The sequence below is a fragment of the Sinocyclocheilus rhinocerous genome, unplaced genomic scaffold (assembly GCF_001515625.1).
Source record: "Sinocyclocheilus rhinocerous isolate Xijiao unplaced genomic scaffold, SAMN03320098_v1.1 scaffold1622, whole genome shotgun sequence".
NCBI lineage: Eukaryota > Metazoa > Chordata > Actinopteri > Cypriniformes > Cyprinidae > Sinocyclocheilus > Sinocyclocheilus rhinocerous.
This window is the reverse complement of record NW_015654513.1, coordinates 858,995-877,249: the sequence shown is the minus strand read 5'-3', so window position 1 is coordinate 877,249 and position 18,255 is coordinate 858,995. Positions and strand designations below refer to the sequence as shown.

General features: G+C 37.4%; 3 protein-coding genes across 6 annotated transcripts in view; 2 read left to right on the top strand and 1 right to left on the bottom strand.

Annotated features, from left to right (window-relative positions):
• Positions 1-2,795, bottom strand: part of LOC107717458 (lissencephaly-1 homolog) — a 13,638-nt gene extending 10,843 nt beyond the window's left edge. The window contains exons 1-7 of the mRNA XM_016524222.1: positions 2,266-2,795; positions 1,903-2,018; positions 1,438-1,589; positions 1,106-1,229; positions 891-992; positions 686-717; positions 269-355 (exon numbers count right to left, since the gene is read on the bottom strand). Coding sequence (XP_016379708.1) covers positions 269-355; positions 686-717; positions 891-992; positions 1,106-1,229; positions 1,438-1,589; positions 1,903-2,018; positions 2,266-2,355 — 703 coding nt within the window. The 5' untranslated portion in view covers positions 2,356-2,795. The remainder of the gene's footprint in view (positions 1-268; positions 356-685; positions 718-890; positions 993-1,105; positions 1,230-1,437; positions 1,590-1,902; positions 2,019-2,265) is intronic.
• A 763-nt stretch (positions 2,796-3,558) lies between these two features.
• LOC107717452 (zinc finger protein 384-like) lies at positions 3,559-16,082 on the top strand. 4 transcript variants are annotated; one of them, XM_016524210.1, is made up of 11 exons: positions 3,559-3,820; positions 4,858-4,863; positions 5,204-5,435; positions 5,551-5,640; positions 6,204-6,343; positions 7,519-7,592; positions 8,209-8,433; positions 13,839-14,006; positions 14,145-14,223; positions 15,051-15,209; positions 15,305-16,082. In XM_016524210.1, the coding sequence occupies exons 3-11, from the start codon at positions 5,327-5,329 to the stop codon at positions 15,611-15,613; spliced, it is 1,353 nt and encodes a 450-aa protein (XP_016379696.1). In that variant the 5' UTR covers positions 3,559-3,820; positions 4,858-4,863; positions 5,204-5,326; the 3' UTR covers positions 15,614-16,082. The 4 variants fall into 4 exon arrangements, with proteins under 4 accessions (XP_016379696.1, XP_016379694.1, XP_016379693.1 ...); XM_016524208.1 differs by having other exon boundaries at positions 4,805-4,863; positions 5,554-5,640; XM_016524207.1 differs by having other exon boundaries at positions 4,805-4,863.
• Positions 16,083-17,016: 934 nt separating this feature from the next.
• The window catches only part of LOC107717451 (guanine nucleotide-binding protein-like 1), an 11,567-nt gene continuing 10,328 nt past the window's right edge, over positions 17,017-18,255 (top strand). The window contains exon 1 of the mRNA XM_016524206.1: positions 17,017-17,209. Coding sequence (XP_016379692.1) covers positions 17,137-17,209 — 73 coding nt within the window. The 5' untranslated portion in view covers positions 17,017-17,136. The remainder of the gene's footprint in view (positions 17,210-18,255) is intronic.

Genomic DNA, 18,255 nt, shown 5'->3' with positions numbered 1-18,255 from the left:
TTGTCAGCAGATGGAAGCATAAAGTGCTCCAAAATCTCCTGGTAGACGGCTGCATTGACTTTGGACTTGTGGTGACTCTTGATGCACTGACTCCAGCTTCAGTCCACTCCTAAGTGTTTGAATCGGCTTTTGTACCTGTCATCTTGCAAACTGACTTTCCAAGGTATTTGGATTCCGTCTCTGTTGCTTGTCTTGTGAATCCAAATAAAAGAATAAAATGTGTGTGTGTGTGTGTGTGTGTGTGTGTGAGTGTGTGAGAGAGACTCACTCGAGCTCAAAGCCCAAATTCTCACACAACAGTCTGTGGAACCACTTAGAACAAATCTTTCCTTGTCAGCCAAGTCAAATACACGTGCTGTGGAAAAACAGATCAAGAGAATGAAAGTTGAAGACCGAGAACAAGAACAAGTGACTGCAGGACACGAGAAAATTGAGAACGAAGGACAAAGGATGTGAAGAACAAATGCACTGTCAAAACAGCAAGACAAGGAGTGATGGAGAGCAAAAGGGACAGATGGGGAAGAGGGTATAAGTAGCTGGAACAAAAGAGGTGAGAGAAAAGAGAGAGCATAAAGGATGAGTGAACAATCTGTACATCTGTATCAGCCGGCTGGCCCCGTCAACAGGATCAATTATTCTTTACTTTCCCAGGCTTGAGAGAGTGTGAGTCTGTGTGTGTGTGTACCCAATCTCCTGCAGTACTCTGGAGGTGGTGCACTGAGACAGATGTAAATATTCTAATATTTTGAGATACTGGATTTTTGACTTTCATGAGCTGTAAGCTCTAATCATCAAAATAAAATAAAAAATAAAAAAAACTTTTGAAATGTTTTACTTTACATCTAATGAATCTAGAATATACGAAAATTTCACTTTTTGAAATAAGTTACCGAGGTGGTGCACTGAGACAGGTGACTCCACCGCTGTGACCTCCCAAATTGCGCTGCTCCGTTGCTGTGGGAACGTGCCACACTTTAACTGTTGTATCTCGACTTAAATTGGAAGAAACAGTAGGTGAAGAGCAGAGAAGAGAGAGAGGCGTTAACGGATACGTCAGCAATTTCACAGTCAGTCAGAGTCATAAACTGTTGACTTTTTCCGGTACCTGCCAGAAATCACAAGATTGTCGACGGCGACCGCACAGGTGATGATGTCACTATGACCCTCCAGAGTTCTGAGACGAAACTTGGCCTTTTCCCAAGTTTGTTTGCGAGATTTGAACTCGGCATCTGCAGCGTATGAAGACAAACAAACGGTTTCATATAAACTGAGGTCATGTTTTTTTCCTCTCCCATGAATGCTGATAAACTAACCATCTGTTATATCATCGCATGAGACAGCCATAAGGCAGAACTTCCTGTGAAAGACAAGCAGGCTTGTAATCAACATCTGTGCGAGTAACTGTAATTGTGTGTGTGATTAGTGTACTAATTTGACCTTCTTGTTCTTCTGCACTGGGGCTGACGGGGAAATGCGTTTCTCCTCTGCCATCTGTCTGGCTTCCATCGATTCTTTCATTCTCTCGTCTCTCCTCTCGAGCAATCTTCAGCGCAGGACGACAGGCAACAAGTTGCTCTGTGACCTCCTCGCTATCATGAAAAATAAACATCAAGCACAAAAATATCACTGTGAATTATTCTCATGCCTGTCCATAGGTGTTAAACAAACACTGCTTGTCTTGTTATACCTTTGTTGTAACAAGTATATTATTAAATAATAATGTGTGAGACAGAAAGCCCGGGTGTGGGAGTTCAAGGATAGTTTTTAAAGAAATATGATGAATCAATACTGCCTAGACGCCAGAGAGCGGAAGACTAGCCATGGGCAGAGGTCTAGAGTTTAATCTTACGCGCCCCGGCCGTCTCGCTCTCTTTCCTTCCACACCTAGTCGTTCATTCTTACACTTGTCTTTTCATTTTATCCTCCTCCTTTCCCACAATCCCTTGAGTTTGCTGGGGGCCAGAATGCTGCAGCAGAAGCTCAGCCAATCTGAAGCGAAGCTCCGCCTTCTTTGAAACCTACAAAGAGTGATGTGTGATAATCATAAAAGACTAATTTTAATTATGGTTTAACTGGATACCTTAGTTATCCTTAAAATGATTTCTATTCAGTGAATCATTCCTGAGTGATCTTTTTATGTGTGATCTGAACTGAACATACATGGTCTCTATTAAAGATTCAATGTGCAAAAATTCTGCACTGATCTGAGTGCAGAAGTAACACAAAAATGTCAAGTGAGTTAATAAGAGCATGATAATTCTGTACCTTTACTTTTTCCTCGGGAGTGAGGGAAATTTTGATCTCCAAGTTTTCAATTTGCCTTAACTTCTTTTGGAGTTTCCTCACCTCCCCCATCTGACTTCAGTGTAAACACAAACTCAGTGCCGATGGAATTCAAACTGCAAGGATTCTTCGACTAGTCACTGAGCTCTTTTTTAGACGTGCATGCTTTCATCGATGTTTTATATGAAGTGACTCCACGGTTGATACTGTAGACAAGGGTTAACTGATTTGTTGTTGCTCTACTCCAGACTACACTCACGGATACTGTGTACGTGTACGCAAACCTCATCAGCCGGAAATCAACGGCTGTAAGAAGTGACCTCATCTGAAGGAAACATGTCTGTGAATCTCTCTGGCGACATCGCGTGGATTTAGGAGAACGCTTTTCGTTTGTTCTCTTTTATTTGCATGCTCCTAGTGTAGACATTATAAATATAAATGACATTTGTTATCTCTGAGAAGCGACAGCGACACATTAAGATATTTAAACAAGCAAACTTATTGTACAGAAAACTTCTCTAAAAAGATTGAGGGGTTTTATTTTTATTAAACTTTAAAATATATATATAATGGTTCAGACAGTTCTCATATTTGACAGTGTAATAAAAAAAGAAATACAACAGTAACTAAAGTGTCACATAGCATACATAATGAAAAGCATAATCAGACATAATAATAAACAAAAATGTTCAAATTAAATTAAAAATATTTGTGTACGTAGGCCTAAATTCAAATATAAAACAGAATTTAATACGTCGTAGATGTCCATAGTACTTATGGCAACTTAACTGAGGATTCGATTTTATGATATATAAATTCCATTTCGACACTTGCAGTACCATTTTCATGCCATTTTATTAGATTTTCAGACAATTTTAAAATTCCCTGATATTTCCCTGGCTATTGAAACCTTGTACACTTCCCATTCACATTTAATCGAGACAGGGGAAAGCCGCAGGTTCTTGGTTGGACATTGTTGTGTAGTATATATCATTAAATTTGGAAACATGCATTTGTCGTGAAAAATAGAAACCTTAGAAAAAAAATATATTTTTTAAATTACATCTAAAGGAAAAAGTAATCTTTAAGCGAAAAACTAAACGAAAAATCTGGACCTTGTGTATGTGTGCAAATTTTTTCTTAACAATATGAAATTTCACTAACAATAAATTCAAGATCTAAATCTGTGTTTTCATAAGATAAAATTGTGTATTTTAGTTAAAGAGAATAATTAACATAGGACACCGGCCCTCCAGGACCGAGTTTGGACAGCCCTGTCCTAAAACTATTTTCCTGGACATGTTTGACCTTACTAAACGGAAATGACGTCAGGACGCACGGGCAGCATTCGCACCGCTCGGGAGGAAGTGCTATGTAGACAGTTCGGCTAACTCCGTAAGAAAAAGAAAAAAAAAGGAAAAAAAATAAATTAAAAAAACTCATTGAAATTCTTCAATCGGGTGGGTTCAGAAAGACTTCGCAAACTACCCCGATCGGAGGAAATCCCCGGCGGGAAAAGTAAAAGTCTTGAGAGCTGGTAATCGGTCTTTATTTTTCACTTTGAAGCTTGTTTTTGGCTGTTGATGTGAGCCGCAGGCGCTGCTGTCGCCCGATCGCCGACACTCATGTGCCGGAAGTCTGCGTAAAACCGCCTCGGTCCCAGCGTCGACGTTTTTTCCCTACTTGTTCTGTTTTTTTCAATCGTTTTTCGCCTTTCCTTTTTTTATTTTAGCGGGTCACGTCACGCTGTGGGCTGCAGGTCCGCCTTCGCTATCGTTCAGTAGATATTTAGATGGGATGGGTTATGTGTAAATAAATATTTGAATATTTTTAATGTAATCAAAAAACATGATTTTACAGTGCATTGTTTTTAATAAAGAATTAAGCAAAGCACATTCTCTTTTCTACAACAAACACAAGAGCTAAGTTACTATGAACACGCTATCTGTAACAACATAACCTAAACACAGAGACTCACGAGTGATGATGGTTCTGTCATATGAAGTGTATTACAGTCACGTATGAGGGGTTTATAGCAACTAGCTAATGCGAAATGGATGATTTATTTGTTCCGGTGTTGACCATAAATAAACGTATGATGGACACCAGGGGCCTGTTTCATAAAAAAGGTTTACCAAATAAGCCAGGCTTATTTCAGTTAGTCTGACTTGTTTTGAACTAAATCAACTGACAAGAAGTCAGACTAACTGAAATAAACCTGGCTTATTTGGTAAACTTGTTTTATGAAACAGCCCCCAGCTCTTCCTGCACAAGTCATATTGTCCAATTCCAGATATAATTGTTATTGAAAGGGTTTATTAGTAAAAAATGTGCATTTACTATTGTTATTATTTTCTTTGTGAATCTTTTGTCAAATTATATCCCCCACAGGTACGTTTTTTTACATTTAAATGTATAGTGTATAACTCTGTCCCTATCCTTAACCTCTCACTTTAAAAGGTCAAAGGTTATAGTGTGTGCACAGTTTTTGCTTATCAAAATGTTTACTTTCTTGTGTCAGGGGTGATGGAGGATTCCCATTTTAATTCTTCATATTTCTGGTCCCCTGTACAGGGACAGGTAAGCACACTGATATAGACATTTAATCTGTCCACATTTTAATTTTATGCCTGGCCTGTGTTAGCATTAATATATTTTTATATATATTTTTATATATATATTTTTAAAAAGCATATATTTTTTAAATATATTAAACAAGAAAAAAAGTTGTTTTAAATTGTAAAAAATGTTTCTCAATTGTACTTTTTAAATTTTATTTTTGATCAAATAAATGCAGCCTTAGTGAACATATAAGACCTCTTTAACAAAACAAAAAAAAAACTCTTACCAAACCCAAACTTTTTTTTTTTACAGTTGTTTTTAACCAATTAACCAAAAACCAAATGTTTTTGTCTTTTAGATTGAGAATGTTGTATTTCTCAATAAGGTAAAAGAGCAGCTTGGTCAGGACAAAGACCCCACCTACTCGCATGGCCCCGCCCACTATCCCACCACAGCAGTGGTGGCGGTTGCTGGGGGTGCCATGGATACAACGACAGCAAGGACACTAAAACAGCAGCATGCACAACCGTCTCAGTCCTCACACAGTATCGCAGTGTTGCCGGTACCGCCTACCGGCATCATGACGGCAGGTACCATACGTGTGTTTATTATTAATCGCTAATGATTACAGGGGTTTCTCTGGTTAGTTTATTTGCACTTTCCTTCACTTTCATAAATCTTCCATCACTGCCTCACCCTTTCTAGCGGGTTTGGTCACTCTGGTGTCTCCAGTGTCATCTGCTCCGTCCCTTATTCTTGGACATCCATCCACCACCATGATAACAGTCCAGAGTGGTAATGCACCTTATTTCACATAAACATTAACATGCACACTGTATGATTTTTGCCACAATATTGCTATTTAAATACTTTTTAGCATTTCCTTCTTTTCATTTTGATTGTACAATCAAAATTATGCCAAATGTGTTCACAAGAAGCAGCAGCCATGACTTTCATCATTTGCCCAGGCACAACCCGCTCTGACATCTTTTTTTTTTTCTTCGCAGTATTGTGTCTCGATATTTACAGTAATTATGTTTTATATTTTTGCTTGTCCATGTCTGTCAGTTTTTTTCTTTCTTGTGAAGTGGCCTTGATCTGTAGGAAAGGTGCTTGATATGTTTATTATCATCATCATTATTATATTGTACAAGTAAAACTTGTACCCGGCTTTTCAAGCGACCTTCATGGGTCCCCGTTCAAACTGAGCTCACAAACATCTCTGTCTGTGTTGCTTGGCATTATTGCACTCTAATTTTGTGTGTGCAATATGCCTGAGACAGGAACAGGTACACTTATTGTCTCATCAGTCTTGGCTCACATAATTAAAGCATTTTACTCTTGCATGACTCCACCAGACAAGAAAAATTACTCCGTGCCCTGCTCACCGGTTATCATCCCGTTACCGTCGAAACGAGGCAGAAAGAAGAAAGAATCACTCCCATTGGTTGGCTCACCTACTGGGACAGATCCCTTGATTTTGGGTCTTTCAGGACAGGTATGACAACTATGCATATAGAGGAATCCTTATTGACATTGTCTGTATTAGTGATTAGCCCAGATAAGATTATTATTTTTTTTGCAAGTTTTTATTTTTCCTATGGCTGCATTTAGTTGATCAAAAACAGTAGAAATAGTAAAATTGTGAAATACTATTACAATTTAAAATGTATACATTTTAATATACTTTAAAATGTAATTTATTCCAGTGAATTAATCAACTTTTACCCCGTGAATAAATCAGCAAAGCTCAATTTTCTATCTTCAGTGTCACATGATTCTTCAGAAATCATTTTAATATGCGGATTTGGGGCTCAAGAAACATTTCTCATTATTATCAGTGTTGAAAACAGTTTTTGTGGAAACTGATACATTTCTTTAATGAATAGAAATTTTCTACACTTGTCTCACTAACACAAGCACTCTATTCTATTTCTACTTTATCTACTTGTTTTCTTTTTATTTATTTAAAAAAAACTTGACGCTCTAACACTTGCACTCTCAATTCTATTTTTATTCGAACTACTTGTTTTCTTTTTATTTATTATAAATAATGACCCTCTAACTCTAGCGTTCTCTAACCTTTTTCAATTCTTTCGACTTGTTTTCTTTTTACTTATTTAAAAACAAAAATTGACCCTCTAACACTAGCATTCTCTATTCTTTTTCTATTCTATCTACTTGATTTCTTTTTATTTATTATAAAAAAAACCTTGCTATGTGTACTGCGTTAGAATAACTGAGACTTGTCATAGCACTTGCATATTATTGCTGTTTTGTTGGTTTTGATTGCTTCTTTTGTCCTCATTTGTTAGTCGGTTTGGGTAAAAGCATTTATTTGAAATAGAAATATTTTGTAACATTATAAGTGTCTTTCTGTCACGTTTGATGATTAACAAACTTTTGAATGGTAATGTATATGCAGTTTCGCTTTCACAACGAAACACACAGCGCCTTCACGACATGGCGGAGGCAACAGCAATACTACAGCGAGAATAAAAGTTAGTCTTTTTTTTGTTTTATTCTTTTCTGTGTTTTCTTTGCTCTTTTAATATTATTTTACATTAAGCACTTTGGATAGCTTTGCTATGTTGAAATGTGCTATATAAATAAAATTTACTTACTTTAAGATATAAGTAACAATTGTTTGACTGATTTTCCTTTTCTCTGCAGCATCATTCTGCCAACCCTTACAGTCTGTCTCCAGAAGAAGGGCATGCTGGGAAAGAGGGTAGAAAAACATACAGGTAGGGCTTTCCATAAGGACATTGGCTCAGCATGCACTCAGTGTGTGTTTCTTACGATCTATTAGAAGAGGCGAAGACAGAGGCAGGGATTCCTAAGCCACTTCATTTTCATACTGTAGCAATGCATGGCCCTCCCGGGCGACACACACACACACGCACACACTCCTGGCTTCAAGGCTTCACGATGTGCATATCTGCGTGTTTGTCTGCTGTGCTTCAGTAGAAAGTGTGTTATCTTTTTCAACAGCATGTGCAGCCTCCGCTACACACAACTACACACACACACACTCCTGTCATCCTCTTTGTCGCTCATTCATTGCCCATCTGCACTTGCGTTTCTGGCTTCTCCCTCGTTTTTCTTTTCTGAAGCCTAGAGTCTACAATTTCCTTCTGGATCATTCTCTGTTGACCTCTTCGTCTCTCACCCTCCTGCTTGTGTTGTCTCTTTCTCGCCTGTTTGTCGTGTCTCATGTTTCTCCTTTCACTATTGATGGACCAGGCTTGTAACTTTCCTTTTCTCTTTGTCCCGTTTCCATTTGTACTTTGTTTTCTCCCATATTTTCCTTTTCTCTCATCCCTCTGTCCTCTTGGTGTGTGTGTGTTTTTCTTTCTGTAGGTGCCGGATGTGTGATTTGACGTTCTGCAATAAATCAGACATGCAGCTGCACTCCAAGTCGCACACGGAGGTGAAAGCTCACCAGTGTCTGCACTGCTCCAAATCCTTCGCTAACACCAGCTACCTGGCCCAGCACATCCGCATCCACAGCGGTGCCAAACCCTACACCTGCTCCTACTGCCAGAAGGCTTTCAGACAGCTCAGTCACTTACAGCAGCACACACGGTATTCAGCACCGCACCTTAAGAGTGTGTGTGTTTGTGTGTGGGTGTCTGTGGCAAAGCAGGCGGGTGATGGAGAGTGTGTGTGGTGGACCTTCCTCGTGACATGATACACATTGATATCATACTGCATCAAACACGTTAAAAAGAGATTCAGGTGCTTCACTTCACTTTTGTCCAGTATTGTGTAGCATATTGATGCAGCAATATTGCAATTCTGTCCGATCCTGATAAGAAGATATTTATTTTCATATATAACCAATAAATGGCTGATATTACAGCTCTATACTTAAAAAAAAAATACAACACTCAAATCAGTAGTTATAAATGTGTCGCATACTTACGCAGCATCACAACAATATATTGTATAATATAAATAATGGATATTTATTTTGAGATTTGCTAAACTTTTGTCCAGTGTTGTGCAGTGTATGGATGCAGCAGTATTAAAATTCTGGCCGATCTTGACAGGATGATATTTATTTTCAAATATGACAAAGCCAATAAATAGCTAATATTAGAGTTCAATACCATAAGACAGACAGACAAACAAACAAATTGAAATCAATAATTATAAATTAGTGCTGTCAATCGATTACTAATAAATCGCACATTTTTTTCTGAAATTAATTGTGATTAATCCCACCTAACAATAAAGTTTTAAATATACTTTTATATTCCAATAATTTCACATTCAATTTTCAAATGAATCTAGAAACAACATAAATACAGTATATTTTTTATATTTGTTTAATTGAATCGGGAATCCAGGTGAGTATCACTGATACGAATACTACTGATGTCTCTATTAAATTATTTTTTTCCTAATATTTAACCAGTGACTGACTATAGCCATTCAACATTACAGTTTAATTGAGAGCTATCAATCTTAACATTTATTAGACTTTAAAAGATAACAACTTCTAATTTAAGTGAACTTAAAACAATCTTCACATAAACCCAATATAATAAATGTCATATTTACCAGTAGGAAATATACAGAAATTGAATAATTATTAAACACTGAATTCTAAATATAGATGAACCCTTAAAGCTACAAAAGTTATTTATTTCCTCTTTTTTTGTTGTTCTTTGATTAACAGACACCACAGCAGCTGGGTTATTAGGTTATTTGGATGCTATTACTTTAAGAGCTGCCGGTGCTGAACGTGACGCGGATCTGACATGCATGCTTGTAGTTTCATTCACACTTTAATATAAAATCATACAGGCTACCAGCAAAGTATAATGGCTGACAGGACAGGAAAATTCCTTTTTACTGACATATGGCCTGACAACATGTCATCTGACCGTAGTTCACTGTTGTTTTACTGAAGCACCTCATCACCTGTACCTTTTCCGCACTCGTTTGACTCGCGCCTAGCGCTGAGGCGAAGTTGGAGTGTGCATCTGAAAAGTCGCCAGTTTGATGTGCTTGTAAAGCTAAAATAAATGCAGTTCTTTCCAGAAAAAAAAAATAGACAGAAGCAGCAGTTGTGAGTGGGGTGGCTATGAACTTAGCATAAAGAGACCATTTTAAAGATTTATTTTTGGCATTTTTGCCTTTATTATGATAGGACAGATCAGAACTGACAGAAAACGAAGAGGGAGAGAGAAAAGGAGGCTTGGATCAGGAAAGGTCCTCGAGTCGGGATTCGAACTAGAGGTCTGATTCGAACTAGAGGTCGGGACTATTTTTTTAGTCCCGCTCCCGCAAGGTTCTATTCCGCACCCACCCGCTCCCGCTATATAATCACTCTGTTCACCCACTGTCCGCTTAGAATAATTTTCTTCCCGACCCGACTGTTCCCGCTAAATTTAGATCTCGTTTCCAGAATCTCACATTTAAAATTTCCGCTACTGAAAGAAAGAGAGAGGCTGACAAATAAAAGTGTAGTCTGCACAAAATTGTATGTTATTTTATTCGTCTTGTTAAGAGTCTTGAATTTATTGACTTTGACTTGAATTTATATGAATTATCTTAAGACACAAAATTCGTTTAATATTTTATGCAACACAGTAGGAAAAAAAGTGTCAGAGAAAATAATGTTGTACTAAAATTGTATATCTTATTTTTATTCCTCTTGTCAGGATACAATTTGTTTAACATTTACAACACAATATTAAAAAGTGTTGCAGAGAGAAAAAAACTGCTTATTCGCTATTTTTATTCGTCTTGTCAAAATATTAAATTAGTTTGACATTTTTCTGTTAACACAGTAGGAAAAGTGTCGCAGAGAAAAATAAATAAATACGACATCTGTCATTTAAAATTATAGGCTAAGCAAAATATAAACAAAACCGAGTTGAACGTCCTTCAAGGACAGCGCTTCCACACTTTGCTCCATTTTTATTCTGCTCTGTCACTCATCGACACCCTGCCTGTTCTGTCTGAGGGCCGTATATTTACCACCGGTACAGCCTGCTCTGAACATCGTTATGCAGATGCTGCGCACAGACCCGCAAATAAAACGCGTGACGCAGAAAGCATGCGTGCAGCGCGTGCATAACAGTCCGAGTGCAGGCTGTACCGGTGGTCAATAAGAATAAAGCGCAAATATGCTGTTCTGAATGAACGTCTGGAACGGGATATGAACCCTTTTCACATTTCCGGGTTTTGCAGCAGCGGAAGTCGTCATAGTTGGGTTAACTTGAAGAGCAGTGAATGGGAGAATACCACAAATATATTTTTTGCATTCCCATTTGCTCAAATAGCAAAAGAAAAACTCCACGATAGTGTTTTCGTGACTTTTAATAAAAGGAAAAAAATTGAGAGAGACTGATAACGGCGGTCAGAAGAGAGAACAATGTCAAATTTATCGTCCCTCCCATAGACGCTGCATTAGAAACACCCTCGCATTAGCGTTAACTGTTTTTTTGTAATTTGATGCAAAGGTGATATAATACAAAGAATAGTGTTATAAATGTACATACATTTTTTAACAAAATAAGAAAAACTTTTTTTTTCATATTTTTATGATTTACGATGCTGATGACCGTTAAACGTGTCATCATAGTCTTTTGGAAAGGGTCCATTGTTAGACCGCCTGCTTCCGTTCAAATTACACCAAAGTTACCGACCGCTACCGCGTTTTATTGGGGAATTTAATCCCGCGGCGCAAAAAAATCTGGTTGGGTCCCGCAGGAGAGCCGCGGGAATGCAGACCTCTGATTCGAACTCGGGATGCCCATAGCACAACAACGCTGTATGTCGGTGCGCTGCCTACAAGGCTATCGGGACCGACAAGAGAAACCATTTCAGATCAATTTAGATGTATTTTTAAAACAGTTTTTACAATACATATCATTACAAAGCAATATGTTACACTATTACGTTAATTATTGAGCAAAATTATTTTTCACACACCTATTTGCAGCCACCTGGAGGTTATTGGATCCTGGGCCCGGTTGCATGAAAGCCCTTAAGCTAAGAAATCCCTTAGTTATAAGGTTAAGGGAGCCCTTAGTGAAACTTGGGTTGCAAGAAAAAACCTAAGGGTCAACTTAAGAAACCTTAAGGCTGCCATTATGTATTCACCTTAATTATTTAAGTGTTCCCTTAAGTGTTGCTACAAAGTCCTTAGTAACCATTTCACCTTAATAATTTTAAGGGACCAAAAGAGCTCCCTTAAGTCATCTTAAACGCAGTATCTGCAGGATTTTTAAACTCAAATGTAAGACTTAAGACATTTTTTAAGACTTGCACAAATAAAATATCATATGAGCGCTGTAGGGCAATGACTATGGTAACATATTAAACTGTAAAATGACTGTAAAAAGCATGACTTACAGGTTTTCGCAAAACAATTTTTTATATAAATATTGTGAGATGTAGTAACTATAGTAACCGCGGCGCCCATTGCCGTATGTTGCCAGAAACTACCATGAAACGCTTAGTATAAACACTTAGGTAAGGGTGACAGTTAAGACGTTTGTTGCAACGCTCCTAAAGAAATCCCTTACCTCAGGGATTTTTTCCCCCTCAGGGATACCCCTAAGTCAAATTACTTAAGGACTTTCATGCAACCGGGCCCAGGTCTTTAGAACATTATATGAATAAACATTACAATTATTGGTACTAGGACCAGTATTGCAGTATTGTGGGCCGCAAGTGAGTGTGCAGAAAAATTGGAGAGAAAAGACAAATATTTCACATAATGTATTTTTAGGGCTGTCAAAGTTAACATGTTGACTTAAAATATTTACTACATATGTGTTTAACACATTAATAATGATAATAATGTAACACGTTGATTTCGAATATGTAATGTAAAAAGTGCTTGACAAATCTTGGAACTTGGAAATGTTTTTCTGCAGCATTATTTTCTTAAAGGCCTAATGCTAGTGTCAGAGAGATTAATTAATTTTTTCCCCCCCAATTTCCAAAGCGGTAGCTGACAGTGTTTTCAGCCCACTTTATGAATAACCGACAAAAAGCCTGCGTGGTTAAAGTGCTTCTTGTGACCTCCGCATTTTGCTTTCACTTGTGCTCCATCTAGCAGTTTTTGAACGCAAACACGTGTTCTGGGTGTACGCCCTCTGAGACATTCTGCGGTCACGTTGGAAAGGTTGACATCAGGGCCTCATCCTCTCTTGCTTGTTGCTATAGCAACATACTCTGATGATAGTGTGCTTATATGTAAGTTTATGTGTAATGGACTGTGTAATTATATACCACAGTCTTTATAATGGCGCAGCTGATGTCACCATGTGTAGTGGGCAGATTACACATTAAATGTCTCGCTGATGTACTGGAGAAAAAATTGTTAGAAGAAACTAAAACTTCTCAGGTTTCAAAGAATGAAAGAAATAAAATTTTATGTTTTTTTTCTATATTTCCCTTTCATTTCTTTCTCTATTTGTTTAATTTATTTCTCCTCTGGCACACTTTTTATTACTGCGGACTACTTCAACTTTTACACCGCACTGTGGAGCTTTACACACACACACACACCGACTGAAGGATTGAACTGAAATTGCAGCTGTCAGTGAAAGCCCAGTCCTCTTTGACTCTACATTATCGTCCCATAACTGTGTAGAAGTTTTATGAGGTTCTGCTCCGCTCTGAAATAGAGGTCACATAAAGGTTTCGTCCACTCCTGATCACACTTGGACATGGGATTGGGCTCTGCTGCTCACAGAGTTCCTGTGAGGATTTAGTGCAAATGTTTTTTTGAGAACTGCCCTTTCTCTGACCTCATTCAAGCACCTTCCACACAACTTCCAAATGTATTTGAAATACACTGCACACTTTTGACAATTGTTGGTGGTACTGATAGGGACCACCTAAGAAAGGTCAGCAGAGTGAGTGTAGAAATGAAGAATATTGTCATGTCAAATATTTGTGTAGTGTGTGTAAATTATTGAATGAGCCCCTGGATAAGCATGTTGGTCTTTCCTTCTTTGCAGAAACCACACAGAATCCAAACCTCACAAGTGTCCTCACTGCACTAAATCATTTGCCAACACAAGCTACCTTGCTCAGCATGTACGAATACACACAGGAGTCAAACCTTACACCTGTAACTACTGCCAGAAAACCTTCAGACAGCTCAGTCACTTGCAGCAACACCACAGGTACCACACAGGATGTGTTTTCTTTTCAGTTGTACTTTTTCATTCATGTTTTCTTTTTTATTTGTATTTGCACCTGCTTTATTATTCAGTTGAGTTTTCCATTAATTTCTTATCTTTTGACATTTTGTGCCTGTTCAGGGTCCACACAGGAGATAGGCCATACAAATGTTCACATCCTGGTTGTGAGAAGTCTTTCACTCAGCTTTCTAACCTACAGGTGACATACTCTGTTTCTGTATTTAAATATATAAAGGCAATTTTTTAAGTGTTATTTTTATTTAGAATATTAATTTCCTAAGTTTTGCTTTAAGGAATAATGTCTTTCAAAAACTGTATGTTTTTTCCATGAATTAAAGGTAAAGGGTGACTGAGTAAAGGATGTGCAATTCAGTTCTTGAAGTAGAATTCAATTTTATCTTTAGGGTGCAGAATTGCAATTTTAGTTTCTATACAAGAAAGTAAAATTCAAATGAATGAATTGAAATTCAAAGAAATGGATTTTTCACCTAGAAATGCCAAGTTCTTTAGACCGTTTTTCAAACTTTGAATGTTGGTTTGACAAAGCTGACCCCAAACTTTTAAACAGTAGTATATATAGATGAATAGATAGATCTTTCTGTCATTCATTTTCAGATTCCAGTATTACTTCCTGCGGGATGTGGCCAATTCAATTTATATTCACATTCATGAATTGAAAGGGAGCCAATTCTTCGATTCTTCTTCAGTTCTTCTTTTTCAATTCTTGAATTTGGCAGAACCCTCCTCCAGCAGTCAAGCAACATTTTCAGTCAATAGTGACATACATTTTTGCCTGTTCCTTACACTAAACTATTGTACACCTTCAAAACACTTAAAACAAGCACCCAAGTCTTATGGGTTGTTTTATGATGCTGTTTGGAGCTTGACAACCCTTGCTTCCCGTCCACTTTCATCGTTTGCAAACGAGCAGCTCTGATTTTGACAAGTTTGGAGCAACATGGTGTGAGTAAATTATGATTTTTGGGGGTAAACTGTCACTTTAATATTTCTCTCAATCTTTTACAGTCTCATCGGCGTCAGCACAACAAGGACAAACCGTATAAGTGTCACCACTGTAACCGTGGTTATGTAGACGCAGGCAGCCTGGAGGTTCATCTGTCCACTCACACAGTCAAGCACGACAAACTCTACTCCTGTGGTTTATGCAACCACACATATACCTCGGTACAAACATCAGCGCCCAATCTCTCACCATAAATGAGCAGCATTTCCAATTCTTTTTTAAAATTATCCTAATATGTATCTTTCTCTGTCTGTAGGAAACATATCTGATGAAGCACATGCGAAAACACGCCCCAGATATGCTTCAGTCTCCACCCGGATCAAACCAACAGAATCACAGCCCCGGTCACGCAGGAGGAAGTAGCTCGGATGGAGACGGGCAAAGCCAAGCCGAGAGGAACAATGCCTTCGTCCAGCCGTGCATATTCGACTTGAACCAATACAAGCCAGTACCTTCTGCAGATGTGCAGTATAAAACTGTCAGTGTATCTGACATTTCCCCTCACAAAGACCTCTGCATCACTGTGGAGGCTTCTGCCATACAGGTGGGACACCTAAACTCATGAGGAATCCCATGAAACTTTGGAGGTTAGAAAAAACTTTTGGAATCGATGAGATCCACACAGAGCTGTGGATATAGAATGACTTTTCTTACTCGATACCTTTTTATTTGTATAAAGGAGCAAGTGGATTTAAATGGACAAAATCGAAGAAAACAGACTTTTGTATTTTTTTATAATCCTGATCTTCCTCCCCAAAAGCTTCCTTGAAGACTGTTGCTGTTTCAGTGGGTACCCAGCTCATATCTCAAGTCTGTTGCTGAAATTTCTGGTTTATCTTGTTTGTATGATTGTCTGTGTCTGTAGTTTTTGGTACGATCACTGCACTGTCAACATCAATATTGTTACTGTCAATGAGAACGGAAATATTTTGTCTTGCACAGTATGTATAGGAATTGTTGGTCTGTTTTTGCTTTTAAAAAAGGAAATTTGTTTGCAGTCACATACGTTAAAAAGCACGTATATATGGTTAAAAGATGTATTGTGTGTGAATGAAAAAAGGACAACAGTAAAAGATGTGTCAACTAATGTCGATGGCAAATATCTAATGAGATGGTGTTTTTCTTGAAAGATTATCCTGTTTAGTATTTCCATTTGCAGATGACTTAATATTCCATTAATAGAATATATAATATTCTATTGTAACTACTGTTATCAAAATAACTGTAAACATGCAACAACCTCTAGGCATTAATAAAATCAGATTAGTGTGCATTAACCGTTTAAAACAAGATTTAAAAACAGAAATGATTGCTTCTAATGTGCCTCCTTGTGATAATCTGTTTTATAATCTGTCTGTTAACTTAGTCAACCTGGGTTTTTCAATAAAAATTTTTTATTTATGGCATTAACGGGTAGTATTGCAGTTTATAATAACTAAATCATTAAGTAAGAATATAGAATATTATTATTAATGTTTTTTTTATTATTATTCCTCCATAACCAACAAGGACCCTCGTCGGTTTAGAGAATAGAGTTACTTTCTTTGTGGTTTGTAGATTTTGAACTTTTCTAAATAAGATTTGTAAATTCCCTCATGATTTAATGTATAACAGTTGTTTGTCAGACGTCAAAGAAACAATGGAATGAATTATTTGTGCTTCTTTGTATATACTTTTTCAGATTTATTTGTAGTTAATTATTCTTAAATTTAAGACAAATAATGGTGTTTCTAACATTCCATTGTATAATAGTTTCATTTCTGTGACAGACTGCACCACTAGTCAAAAATATGGGGGTCAAAATTACTTACTGCTTTATCGTTTGACTTTAGTAAACAGTAGTCGCATGAAGTGAACAGAGGTAGTAAAAGAACAGAGAGCAATTGAACATGGTCGATCAATTGTATTTCTGACTCCTAGTGTTGAATCCTTGAAGACTATAATGGTAGCGTCCACCCCGTCAGTGGGCGGCGTCACTGAAAAGTCCACGCGAGTAACGGAGAAACTTCACGAATGTAAATAGTAAGCGTACAAGGAGGATACGTCCTCGCGCATTCTCTCTATTTCCTTCTTTTGACTAATGCGAACATGCCACGCAAAAAGCCTTTTAGTAACAAACAGAAAAAGAAGCAGCTCCAGGTGAAACGCGAGAAAAAGAGAGGTGGGTAACTTAACTAGCTTAGCTGAGTTAGCGAGCTGAACGCGCTCGCACATTAGCCACGTGACGCATTGTTTTATGATTTATATTTTAGTGTGTAGTAATGTAAACAGGTTCCCCCATATTAGAGCATTCATTGAGCTACTACGCTTCTGCAACTACTTTGTTTGCTAAGTTTGTTGTGCTAAGTTGTAACCAAACTTGACAGGCTCAAAGCAGCGCGTTGCTGTCGTTTTTATTTGTGGGTTGCAAACAAGAAGGAACGCCGAATTTCACGCCAAGCAACAGTATAAATGCATCATAAGTGAGCTTGATATGGTGGTTGTGTGCAGTAAACAACTCTGCTCCTGACAGTTCGAACGTCACACACCCGAGCAGTTATGTTTCTATATAGACTAAATTCCGATTGTGATTTGTCAACTGTGAAAGGAGGTGATTATGATACGCATTTAGAGCAACAAGTGTTTTGCTGTAGTCGGCGTTTGTGTTATGCGGTATATAAATGCGCAGACTCAGCGTGAAGTTACGTAACACAAAAACCAAGCGATCAATACACACTGCTGTTCGCCTGCAGTCCTGTAAGTGTTCTGGTCAATTAAAACAGGTGCAGATGAACTAGTTAATAATTTCATAATCATGCCATCAGTGTAAAGCACACTGCACTATTCTCATAAGAACTACTAATGGCAACAAAGTGTTAATTATGGAGGGATATGACTGGATTCTGAAAGTGCTTTCACAAATTAAAGCCTTAAAAGGTCTTAAATCAGAGCAGAAGTCTTAATTTCATCAAGTCATGCCATTAAATATTGCATACACTGCTATATATATATATATATATATATATTAGTTCTGTCAAACGATTAATCCCATCCAAAATAAAAGTTTTTGTTTACATAACATATGAGTGTACTGTTTATATTTATTATGTATAATGTAACTACACACACCTGCATGTATATATTTAAGAAAAAAGTGTTATGTTTATATTAAAAATATTTATATAGGCCTATAATATAAATTATATATATATATATATATATATAATT